General features: G+C 42.5%; 1 protein-coding gene across 1 annotated transcript in view; it reads left to right on the top strand.

Annotated features, from left to right (window-relative positions):
• sorl1 (sortilin related receptor 1) overlaps positions 1-13,180 on the top strand; it is a 54,114-nt gene that overhangs the window by 13,619 nt on the left and 27,315 nt on the right. Inside the window, exons 6-13 of the mRNA XM_023961483.1 lie at positions 3,551-3,731; positions 5,868-5,969; positions 6,382-6,551; positions 7,247-7,439; positions 7,963-8,080; positions 10,729-10,802; positions 11,048-11,136; positions 11,545-11,723. Of these exons, the coding sequence (XP_023817251.1) occupies positions 3,551-3,731; positions 5,868-5,969; positions 6,382-6,551; positions 7,247-7,439; positions 7,963-8,080; positions 10,729-10,802; positions 11,048-11,136; positions 11,545-11,723 (1,106 nt within the window). The remainder of the gene's footprint in view (positions 1-3,550; positions 3,732-5,867; positions 5,970-6,381; positions 6,552-7,246; positions 7,440-7,962; positions 8,081-10,728; positions 10,803-11,047; positions 11,137-11,544; positions 11,724-13,180) is intronic.

The raw sequence follows: 13,180 nt of genomic DNA, 5'->3' as shown, positions 1-13,180 counted from the left end.
GTGGCTCCGGTCACCTGGCTGAGGCTGGCGTTTCGGAGTGCGGTAAGCTGGTCTAGCTACCGCTTGAGCGAAGGAAAGACGCGGTGCAGCTGGGGTAGGAGGGGGTACCTTCCTGGGCAGACACAGCTGCAGTGCTTCACCTTCCCGTTTCTTCTCCTCACAGCGCCTTTGCATTGTGGCCATTGCTGGCCCAAATAGGCTCTTTGGGTCCACCGGCACATCGAGGAGTTGAGTCTTCTCCTTCTGAGAGAGACTGGATAAGTTCAGCCACCGGGCTCTTTCCTGGACAACCATGAGGGCCATGGCTCGCCCAGAGGCTTGGACTGCGGACCTGTGGAGACGCAGACAAAGGTCTGTGACCACGCATAGCTCGTTCCACAGGTCTGGGGTTGGAGTGCTTGACATCTGTTCCTGCAGCTCTGCCTGGTAGGCTAGAAGCAGAGAAGATGCATTCAGGGCTTTCACCGATGCGGCAACTGCCTTGTAGCCCTTTTCGGTGAGAGTTGACTGGAAGCAGTCAGCTTTCGAGGGCAGGGCGGGGCCCGCGGAAGTCATGGTGGACTTCTGTGTTGGGTGCAGGTGGGAAGCCAGCAGCGGTTCGACTGGAGGGATCTGCGAGAATCCGTTCTCCTCCATGTTGGCCCAGTCCAAAGCCGAGCCTCCCAGGACGGGGCTTTTGGCTGAAAAGGGGGTGCTCCAGGTCCTGGTTGCTTCCTCCAAGCACTCAGGGAACACTGGCAGCAGCTGTCTGCTGGAAGACTTGGCTTTAGGCAGTCTTTTTCCCTCATAGCGAGACGTGGTGGCCTCGGTGAGGGCTTCAGGCCACTTAATGCCCAGCTTTTCAGCTGCTCTTCTGCAGACATCATGCAGGTCCATCGCGGCGGTCGGGTTTGGGAAGCCGCCGCACGCGTCGCCCGCAGCCAGCGGCTTTGCAGCCGATGGCAGAAGGAAAGGCTCGCTGTCCTCCTCGTCCTCCTCAGAGCCGAAGCTGATGGACTCGTCTCCGGAGTCGGGCACAGTGTCCTGAAACTCCGGGGGCGCGGCCTCCTGCTCATCCATGCCCTCGAGTGGCGCGACCGTATCCAGTTGGTCGCCCCAGCTCATGCCTGCCACCTCTCCCTGCGTAGACTCCTCTGGTAGTGGGGGGCTGGTTACCCCCAAGACCGGGTCCGCCTTGGACAGACTAGCTTGGCGCGCTAGTCTGCGTCTCAGGGTCTTGAGGGAGAGGCGCGCACAATGCTCGCAGCTAGCCGGAGATGCTAACGCGTCCTGGGCATGTTGCAGCCCCAGACATGCAGCACAGGCAGAATGGGTGTCTGCCCCGGCGATTTTGCTGCCGCATGAGCAGGCTCTAGGCAGAGGTCTGACCGTTTCCATGGCGAGGAAAGGTTCAGGCTCCATGACGACTTCGTCGACTCCGGTTGAGAGCGAAGCGCGAAAAATTACTAGTATGGTGACTAGTTCTAACGGGTGCTGTTTGGAGACAGACCAACCGCGTGACCCAGACAAGCTATGTAACACCGACTAGCGTTCAGCGACCGAGTTGTTAGCTCGCTCTAGGAACAGTTAAGCTAGCTTCGGATACTACACCTGCCGTCTGAGGATGCTTCTGGGAGCGAGAAGAGGTGTTAGACTGAGGAGAGAAGATGGCGTCCGGCTCTTATAGCAGGAGGAAGTCCCGCCTCCTGAGAGCAGACGTCACCTTCTGTCTGCCAGTCAAGACTGGCGTAATGAAAAAGAGCTTCTGGGGGACAGCGCAGGGGGCGTGTCCCATAGTGAGATACCGAAACGAATGTTGAAAGAGAACCTAAAAATATAAATCACTGCTCATTTTTTTCTATTGATTTTTAGTTATGTGGGAGTTTAGATACTTTAATCTATTACTTAATAATAAAAAAAGAACCTTTCCTGATATTGTCAGATTTGTAATATTAAGGGACTTTGTTTGTAGACCTCAAACTTGACAAACATTGACTTAAAATGCCACGGTAGTGCATTTTTTTCTCTTCTCACATACATGTTCCCTTTGACATGACTTGGTAGAAGCAAGCTTGTGATTGGATGTCTTTTTTTTTTGAATCACATGTATATAAAAAGGCAAAGACAGTATAGAGACAACAGTAAGAGAAACTGCCAAAGTTTGCCAGACACTGATTACCAGTATTTACTTTTCAATCGATTTTATACTTTTTCATTTGCAGAGATGTAAAGGATATTCACATGTATCAAAGAATCGATTGAGCAATGGGAGTAATTTGAAAACTACATATTGGAACAAGATTATGTTGTAAAAAAGGTATAAAATGAATCGGGAAGTAAATAATTAATGTATCCATTTATACATAATATAGGAATTGGACTGTAGTATACTGCCACAAAGTTAGCTGAATCTTTTAGTTATCAATTTGTGGACCATGTATCGAGTTGGATAGTGCAACCTGCAAGAGGGAAAGATACACACCCCTACTTTTTACCAACATAATCCTGTTTTTATCTGTGGTTTTCAACCAATACTGCTGTTATTCTCAGTACTGGATCAATTTTTGATCCGTATCTGTTATCCTTTACACCTATAGCATTTATGGATCTTGCTATTTGTTGACAGACTATGTTAGACGTTTCTTATTGTCAGAGAAAGTTTCCTTCTTACAGTTTTTTGTTTGAGGTTACACCCAAAGAACCCATTTAAATGCAGCCTTGTCAACGGGTCCCACCGGACTAAAACAGTTCCTTAAAATCTTGGTTGTTTGATGCAATGATAATACTTGTTTTAAACAGTTTTTTTTTTACATTCTCTGAGCTGGATGTTAAAATGACAACATTACAAATAAACTAGTTAAAAATTATTTTCAGATTGGCAGCTAAATAATATTTGCGTGATTTAAAGAGTAAAACAACACAGTATTTATTTTCCCTAAATTCACAAGTAGGACGAATCTCAGTGAGCTGGAGATCCGTTCAAAGGAGGCAGCAGAGTTGAAGTACCAACCAGACTCGGTCCAGACTGTGAGTGTCAGATGAACAGAGAGCTTTGCAGGAATGCTACAGAGGCCAAGTCAGGCCAAGACAGTGCTGCCTCTGTTGAGTTCAGGGCCAAGAGCTTCCGTGTTGAGGTTGATTATGGGAAACAGCAAACCTCTTGTTTCCATCCCAGCTCGTTCTCTGGCCTCAGAATTAATTTGTTTGTATCTAAAAATATGTTTACCACAAAGTTCTCCTAGCTTGACTGATATGTATTTGAAAATGTCCTTATGTGAAAGAAACAGGATTAATTTAAGGAAGTTTGTGTAAAATAGCTAATAGAGAAGTGCGGTCAGCACAACCCTGCCTCAGTGAACACAAAACTAACCTGTGTGATGTTTAGCGAGATGCATTAAGCTTTATATTTAGAAGTTTAAACATAAGCTGTCTGTTGATTTTTCGTGTTTTGGTTCTGGTCTGGGATGTGACAGGAACCTGTAGGTCTGAAGCTGTTGCTGTCGTAGCGGCAGGAATTTAGCCCTTTCGTCTGTCAGTCTGACCTGCCGACTTTTCTTCTGCATGATCATAGGGGAATTGAGCCTTATGACCCCCCCACCACTGTGCTGGTCCAAAGACACGAGCCGCAGGGTGTTTCCACCGTTCTCAAGAGCACAGACTTTTTCCAGAGTGAGCAAAACCGCAGCGTGATCCTGGAGCAGGTGGACAGCTTCCAGCTTCGAGACAAGTACATGTTCGCCACAACCACACGGGTAAGACGAGCGGGTGCTGTGTAGGGGTTATGCAGAAAGACCAAAACCCAACTCATTTGGCATTCAAACCACCAAAAAATACATTAATAACAGTGCTAAGATTATGTCCTTTATTATAAAGGAGGGGCTTATTGTCTTAGATTATAAAGCATTTTGATTTTCTCCAATTTGCCCTTAAATGAAGACAGTCTGTGAGGAGCTGGGTCGCCCAACAGGACCCGTTGACCCCTAAATGTCCTCCTTAATGGAATTGGTGTACAGTGTTGCCCCGCTATAATGCAGTTCAGCCTTTTGAATGCTTGTTTTAAAAGGATTTCTCACAGTAAATTGTGTTCTTGAATGGGTCTAGATCATTGTCAGTCAGTCTCCTCCGTGCCATGCCTCCTGTACAGAAAGCGTTCAGTTTGTCAAACACATGAATCTTCGATTGGGGTCAGATCTTCGTTTTCATGTGATAACAATGGATTTATTTTTCTGTGAAGGTTTGAACTCAGAAATTTGAAACAAGATAGAAAAATGTGAAAATGTTCTTATCTGTCTGATATAAGTGTGTTAAGTGTGCAGTGAGTTATGCAGCCTTAAAACATTTAAAATAATTGTAAATAAAACAAATAAGTTGACTACTTTGTGAATACCGTGATTAATGAGGAAACACTGCATTGCCTTGCCCTTGTTGGTAGTGTGGTGTCTTGTTTTATTGGCGGGGCCTTTATGCACAGTTGCTGATGAAGCATAATTGGTTTTGTGGGGGCCACTTTGTGTTCTATACATTATTAATCTGCTGAGACAAAACCCATAAAACTTTGAAAATTCTATAAATTAGAGCTATCTATTCAATTAAAATGTGATCAGTAGAGTTTTTCTCTTAACATTTGGGTATTTGTATGACTAACTTTACAAAATCTATAACTATAGAGACTAATGGAGGTTTTGGAGTCAATATTTCAGTTTATTATATGTATATTTTTATTCAGTGAAATTGGCTTAGGTTGGCCAGAAGCCATGGAAGTGTTTAAAATGTACATTAACTGTGTGGTTCTTGTGTTGATGGTAATTAAGTGTTGGTTTGTGGTGAAACAGGATTAAATATTAACAGGAGTGTTAAATGTCACCCACTGTGAAGCGTTTCTTCCAAAGTCGGCATCACATTCAGCGGCTCAGGCGAATCGGGACTCTGAAGCTGTTTGTTGTGCTCTGCCGTGACTGTGTTGTTTCTGCAGAGGCTCAGCTGTAACGACTGACTTCCTGTGTCACTTCCTTTCCTCTGCAGAACAGTAAACCAACATATAATCTCATTTGCTTGTCAGTTATGTCAATAAAGAGTCAAGGTGGCAGAAAGCATTGTTCAGAAAAACCTGTTCCCTGTTGACGGCTCAACTGCTTTTCCAACTTTACTGTCTGATGAAAATAAGATCAACCTTTTTAGGATGAAAGGTAGATATGTTTTGGCCCTACAACACTCAGCGCAGACAACAGTATACAAGGGAAAAATATTCTATGTTGAATTCAACAGTTTATCTCGATTTTCAAAATTATCCACAGTATGTCTGACAACATCACCCATCATTGACCTTCTAGAGCAGCGTTCTGCAACCTGAGGCTCTGGAGCCACATGTGGCTCTTATTTTTTCATTATTGTTCTTTGGCTTTGAAGAAAAATGCTAACCTGTTGAATACATAAAAGGTTTGTTGACATTTATGCTTAGATTTTATAATTGATCATGCATTAGTAAAATAAAGTGTCTTTTCTTTTTAAACCATTGCTGACAACACACTAAATGAAGAGAGCTTGCTTGCTTCACCACTCCTCAAAGATGAAAATGACAGATAACTAGGCAAAATGATGGTTTAAGGTTTTATCTGTTGTCAGAGCTGTTTAGGTAAAGTTTAAAGCACATATTCTTATCTTTAGCTACACACCAGTGTTTACTTGCTGTTCAGAGGCAACGTTTTTAAAAGTTTATAAATGCAAGTAGATCTGATGCAGCGGTAGAATCTTTATTTTATTTTGAAAGAAAATTGTATGTGTTGCTGAACTTTGGTTTTGTGGGATGTTGTTGGGATGGATTTTGATTTTTGGATGACAGGCTGGTAAAAACACTGATCTGCTTATGCCTGTGTCCTTGGCCCCTGCAGAAGCTGTTTGGCAGCCATGAACCGTCCACCGTCCAGCTTTGGGTCTCCTACAACCGCCAGCCTATGAAAGCAGCGCAGTTTATGACTCGCCATCCAATCACAGTGAGCGCTTCCTTGTGTCACCAGAAAGACGTCACATGACCCTGTGTTTTGCAGGATTTTTATCTTCAACTAAGACACGATTCGGATTCAAAACATAATTTTTTTAATAAGTATTCAGAAATTTGATTCTGACCTGAGGGAGACTTTAATGCAAGAAATGAAATGATCTGAAGCCAGATTCTTTTTAAAAAGAATCTGGTTTTGAAATGTTTTCAAAAATTTAAAACGAATCAATAAAAAATGAAATAATGTGAAATAATTGTTATTTTAATGTTTTATTTAGCATCAATGTGTTGTAATTTGACATCTTTTAGTGAAATTTTCCAAACCTTGTGTTTTTTTTAATATGTGTCAATTCTAAATTCTGTGTTCTTATACATAAGTGAAGTCTTGTCAAATGTCTGTCCAACAGGAGTTCTACATCGCCGATGCCTCTGAAGACCAAGTGTTTGTGTGTGTGAACCACAGACACAACGTCACACACCTTTACATATCAGACACGCAAGGGCTTGCTTTCTCTCTGTCCCTGGAGAACGTCCTGTACTACAGTCCCGAAGGCTCCAGCAATAACACACTTATTAGGTAGATACCGAACAAACCGACTCATGTAGACCTTATATAGACATTTGATATAGTCTGAGAAGGTTCACTTGTGAAAAAGAACAGATCTTGGACTCTTCTGTATCAATCTAAAACTGTACTTCAAAGCATGGTGGAAGTAGGTTCATGTGGGCATACTTAATGACTTGCAAAAGCTTTAGGTCATTTTTCTAAACAAAAATTTTCTTTCTGAAGAAATCCAGGATATCAAAAAGAGACTTTAATGCAAACTTTAATGAAATAATCTATTTGGACTTTAGCTCCTGCTCTGGTTTTGCTTGATAATACTGCTGCAAAATCTCTTGTCTTTTTTTCAGTCAGCCCACCTGACTGAAAAAACTTTCTGGTTTTAAAAGGTAAAAATCCTAAAATGTAACTCCTACTAATGCTGGAACATTTTGATCAACTAAAGGCTTTAGAGAAGAAGGAACAAACCACTTTCCTGGAGAGCCCCAGGTGCAGCTTCCTGGAGAACAGTCCTGGTTTAGATCTTTATTTTTTTAGGCATTTTTAAAGGAGACTTTTGAGAGTTTCCTTTAAAAATCAGTTTGTGTTGATGTATATGAATTCTGGTTTGTAAACTAAGATGCATAACTCAGAGAGAGACCAATAAAAAAGCAGATTTTCAGATCCTAAACTTATCATCCAGCGCCGCTGACAGCTACTCTGTGGTCCAGGTACTTCGCCAGTGAGACCTTTGCAGACCTGCATCGAGTGGAGGGTTTGCGAGGCGTCTTCATTGCCACCCTGCTGAACGGCTCGGCCAGCGAGGATAACATGCGCTCTGTGATCACGTTTGACAAAGGAGGAACATGGGAGCTGCTGCAGCCGCCCTCAGCTGACAGCCTGGGAGGAACCGTAGACTGCCAGGTGACAGGCCTTCCTGGATTTAGCGCACGGACTCCTTTAACATAATTGATGTTTGATGTTCATGATTGAGCTCCATAGATGCAGTTGAGGAAATGGACTAAATGACATTTAGAGTAAGAGCGGTAAAAAATTCTGTTTGGTGTTTGATCATTCAGATCCATCTTTTTTCCCCCCACATTGCTCTTCTGTTATAGTGTTATAGTCCTTGACTGTATCAGAGAACTGGAGTGACTGAGCAACCCCCCCCCCTTTCCTGTTCCCATTGCTAAGAGCTTGGAGCAGGAAGCTCGTATTTTCTACATCACAAATACGGTCTTTTCTCGAACTGCGTTTTTCATCTGCCCCTGATTAACAATGAATTGAATAAAGAAATACTCAGAAATTCAAGAACATGTTAAAAAAAAAACAACATTTTCATCAGAGTGGGTCTTGAACTGAACAGTTCCTGCATTGGACCGGTGCTTGTTGGTCGCATAGGGACATCAGGACAGAACACCCATGGTTGTTTCTTCTCCTTCCGTAGCTCAGTAAAGGCTGTTCTCTCCACCTGGCTCAGCGCTGGAGTCAGCTGTTCAACATCCAGTTGAGGAGGATCCCCATCCTATCCAAGGACTCTGCTCCTGGACTTATCATGGCAACAGGTGAGACTGCAGGACTTCTGGAAGAATTGGAGTTCTTGGGTTGTTGACTGCAGGTGCTATGGGATTATTGGTATTTAATTTGTACTTTTAATTACTATCAGAAACAGTTGTTCATTAAGCAGAAACTTGTTTACTTCTGTATATTTAGACTGAAGTCATGGTGAAACCTGAAGCTGGTCACCATCTGCAGTTAGTTGAGATGCAATTGACAGATGTTTACAGATCTGTGGTCTGTTCACTTCCTGTTTGCCTTCTACAAACATATCATGGTTTAGTGCTGCTTCACATTTACCACTGAGGCTGCAGCAGATGATTTGATGTTTTGGAGAATTTCATCAGAATTGTGAAGCGAGTTTTATCTCCAGGTTAATGGTCTTTGCATTCTATATTTCTCCAGCTCTACTCTCAGCAGAAATCCAGCCTGTAAGTCTGTTTTTGTTGGATGCTGGTGGTATTTCTGGATGCTGCCTTTGGTCAACTGAGCTGCAGCTCCCAGAACAGTTATTTTACATCACTGGTTTCTCTAACATTGAGGTGATTTCCATCCGTTTGTAAAACCCGTCAGCTTATCTCCAAAAGGTTTTTTAATGACTTCATTGTTTATGAAATGATGTTTGAAACGAATTTCCTGCTCGAAGCACTGCCTTTTATAAACCACTTCTGACAATGTTTTTGGATTTGACAACCTTCAGACGGAGTCATCTTCAGATGCAGGATGAGACTTTCCTGCTCCTATTGGATATATTTATGTTATGGTGTGAAGGTGTCCATCCCAATCCTGAATTCTCATTTACATGACTGTCGCCAGTGTCTCAAACCATTTAACAAGTTCTGTCGTTTCTGCCTTTGCCCTTTGAGTTCAAAGACAAAACGGGCCCTGATCCCTAAACATGAAAATATGAACACATCTAAGGCTGAGTATTTTGATTATTCAGTGTAAATCACTTCATGTAATCCAATCAGTTCTGTAGTTCTACATCTGAGAACCTCAAAAGTCACAGGTTGGTGACTAGCTGGGGGTTTACCCGTGTCTCAACAAACCACAGCTGCATTCTTAAAAAATGTTCTCATTGTGGTAAAGGTATACCGAACAGAGCTCTCAGATCGAAAGGATTACATTTCTAAACCAGCAGCAGTTTTGACTGTCTGTGTGAGTTGTCCTGGTTTTGGTTAAAGGTCCTGCAGTGACCTGAATGAGCTGTTGACCAGCTTTGTTCTGGAAGAGCAAACGCATAACTGTTAGTGGTGGAACCTGCAGAGCATTAAGGCTCTTAACAATGAGCTTTCAGAGTCCTGTTGAAAACTCAGCTTCTGCTGCAGTAAGATGCTGATTTACGTATAAACTTGGGTGAAACCAAAATTTCTACCTCAACTTTTCGTTTTAGATCTCTGGGGTTGAACTTTTTTATTATCATTCTGACATTTTGTGGTTTGGATAAAAAAAAATATGATTCATTCACGAGTTACCGGTGATTTTCACTAATCTGTAGCTTGTCTTTAAGTCTTAAGTATGCTTTTAGTTTTTCTATTGATAAAAAATCAAATAAAGCCCCTTTAAACAGGAGGAAATCCACTCATCTTTCAAACCAGCTGAATCCCCTTTGGGATGACAGGGTAGCTGGAGCCTATCCCATTTACTGTGTTGTTGGGGAACACAGTAAATGGCCAACAACGCATTATCAGAAACTATCACAATAACGTGGAAGGCTGTACCATCTGAGGTGAAGCGAAAGATGGTTGCTTCCGCAAAGTGCGTTCATTTCTGATAATGCACACTTCAAAGCCCATTATCCCGCTTATGCCATGGTCACTTTCAAAAGAAATAAATATTCAACCAGTTTTTGTTCTTTATTCTTGTGATTTGATCAGTTTGGGAGGCTTTTTTTCATAAAAAGCTGAATATTTGTTATGTTACAATGTTAGCCGGCTGCAGCGGCATATATGGGGTTAGATAAAGCATCAGGTCAGAGAGGAAGTTCACTTCTTATCGCTTGTTTTTTGTCCAGATGATGAAGCAAAAGTTTATTTCAAAGAAGCCAGCGCAGTGATATAGAACTTTTAGACTATGTGACCGGAACTTCTTCTTTTAGGCGTGCATTATCACTGTGGTTTATCACTTTTCAATGCACACCCAGCAGCCAATCAGAATCGAGAGTTCACCTGGACCATGGTATAAGGTGGGGTTACCTTTAGGACCCTAACTCTTCATCACAGGACAGGAAAGAAATCAAATTTTCTTTATTTTTTTTCATGGCTTCGCACTGTTTGACTGTGAAGCTTGCAGCTCAGAGAGGATTGGACTTATATATATTCAAGCATGATCGTCTCAAAGAACTCCTGTTTAAATGGTGTTCAAACCATTCAGTTTCTCACATCAGTGCAGCTGCAAAAACTCTTACCTGAAGACTGTAACTACGGTAACAATGTTGCTCTTTTAGCCTTTTTGATCATCAGGACATAATAATGACCTGGTTTTCACATAAAAGGAACATTTGTCTTTTCACTTGTACCTCACGTTTTTCTTTGCTTTAATGAATTCTCCAAGCAGATCTTTTGCTGAAGACACTGTGTGCCTTGTTCTTTGTGACGTTGGGTAAAGACTGCTTCTGCTGCAGTCAGTAATCTGTCGCTCTGTGTTCCGACTGCAGGATCTGTTGGCAGGAACTTGGCGAACAAACCTAACGTGTATGTGTCGAGCAGCGCTGGAGCGCGCTGGAGAGAGGTCAGTTCAAAAACTAATATAATGAACGCAGAGCTGCGGCGCCAAAAGCTCGCTTGTAAAGCTTCAGTTGTAGCATGAGGACAGGAGGATGCAGAACAGCTGAGCTCTGCAGCATTCATTCAGGATGGAACATCTGACTTTATGTCCTCCGCTTTCATTGGCGTGGGCCTTTAAACATGTAGTTTGTGGAAATGTTTCGGAATGTTGTGAACTGGATCTGATGTAGTTTTTTGTGTGTGATCCAGGCTCTGGCTGGACCTCATTTTTACACGTGGGGGGACCATGGTGGCATCTTGATGGCCATAGCTCAGGGAGGTCCAACCAACCAGCTCAAGTAAGTCCTGAAACTGTCGGAGAATCAAGGAGGTTGGAGCTCTTACACGGATAAACTTTTGATGAAGTTTACAGATCATATAAATTGACAACGGACTGTTGCTTCACTAAAGTCCATTCATTTCAGATAATGGACACCTCGAAGGACATTATCCTGCTTATTTCAATGGTTATTTACGAAAGAAAGAAATATTAAATCAAATATTATTAGACTAGTTGATACATGATGTGACGCGTTGTTATGATAACCTGCAGCTGGTGTATGAGAACTAACTAACTGAGGAAACTGGTATATATGCTAAGCGTCATGTTAAGGAATCCAAAGCATCATTTCAGAGAGAAAGTTCACCTCTTCTCACCTGTTTTTGTCCTAATGATGAAGTGTCAATGTGATGTTTTCCATCTTCAGGTTCAGCACCAACGAAGGCGAGACGTGGACGGAGTTTAAGTTCTCTGAGAAGGAGGTCTTTGTGTACCAGCTGCTGACGGAGCCTGGGGAGAAGAGCACCATTTTTACCATCTTTGGCTCGTATGCGGAGCAACGGCACAGCTGGCTCATCCTGCAGGTCAACGCCTCTGATGTTCTGAGTGAGTTCAGCTCATTAATGGACGGTCTTATGGCAGCCCCTCAAACATCTCACAGTTTGCACAAAATCTGAGAAGCTGTGTCCTGCACGTCTGTTTCTCATTCAGTAAGAATGAAAAAAAAAGCACATTTCTATGTCTTATGCTGCTGCTAAGCATAACTCTGCATTACCTTTTCACCAGTATAGAGTTCCCTTGATTATTGCAGGAGTTACGTTCTAAAAATAACCAGTGATCATTGATATCCTCAGTCTGATTACAGACGTTTATGGCAGTAAAACTCCTCACTGCCCACTTTCTACACTTTTCTCTGACAGACATGAACATTTTCATCCTTTTCTCTTGATTAAATTGTCAAACCTTAATAGAAATTAGGTCCAGGATCTTAGAATGAAAACAAAGATATGATTGATCACGGATTTCTGCAGATCTGAAGAGCTCCACGTTTCTGAACAAGTAACATGACCCGGGGAGATTAATTGACAAGGTCTCCAGCCAATCAGGACACAGAACAGGGTGTGCTGTTTAAAAAAAGCAGCATAATTGCTCTAAAAGAACGGGCTAAACCGGAAAAGATGAACTGCGACGTAGGAAGGGAAAACTGTCTTCTGTTCTGTTTGACAGAGATTTTGAGAGGGTTTCAGGTTGGAGCACAGACTGCAGAAGGGGGGAAGAAAATATCACGTTCTATGCAGGTCTTGATCATGTGGCCAGATAAAAAACCAAAAACATGGGTCTCTGATATTGTTCAGTGGGTCGGACCAAACATGGAGGCGGGCAAGATCCAGCCCGCGGGCCACAGTTTGCCCACCCCTGCCTTAGACCCTCCACAGTGCATGCAACAATAATATCAGTGTAACATTAGAGAGTTGGTCGCCACGTAGTGTGCAAAGTGAGTTTGGTACATGGAAACAACTGTCGTAATAAATCCAAATTTCTCCTGGTTTTATCAGTAAATAGCAGATTTTCTTTTTTTTTTTAAGGCACATCTTTTGTTTGCTCTCTGGCTCGTTTTCTCCTCAAAGAAAATTTCCAAAGATGTTTTTTTTTGTTATCTTTGAGCTAGTTTAAGATGCATCAAGACTAAATCATAGACTGGTGTGGTGGACGTGGTTTAGCAAAATAAAACTTCCTTCAGAATCACAAAATAAAATGGAAATAATCTTAGTTACTGGATGTATTTTTGTTGCCTGCGGCCCCGTACCTAGTGACCACGGACTGGTACCGTCCGCAGCATAATAGGAACACTGCTCTAGTATAAAAGCTTTTTCTGGTTGCTGAAGCTCCCGATTGGCTGATATCCCTGTTAGCCATACGGCAGACTTAACCTGAACACAGTGACGTGATGATAATGGTGGTTTTTAGTAGAACTTCCCTCCTTCTGACTGAAACAGTTACTTTCGGCTAGTGTCAGATGCCGGAAGACATGAGGTCCTGCAGAAGATGAGTTGTGTGGGAGG

This window comes from Oryzias latipes, chromosome 13 (genome assembly GCF_002234675.1).
Source record: "Oryzias latipes chromosome 13, ASM223467v1".
Classification (NCBI taxonomy): domain Eukaryota; kingdom Metazoa; phylum Chordata; class Actinopteri; order Beloniformes; family Adrianichthyidae; genus Oryzias; species Oryzias latipes.
Note: the sequence above shows the minus strand (reverse complement) of the source record. Positions and strands in the feature narration are given on the sequence as shown.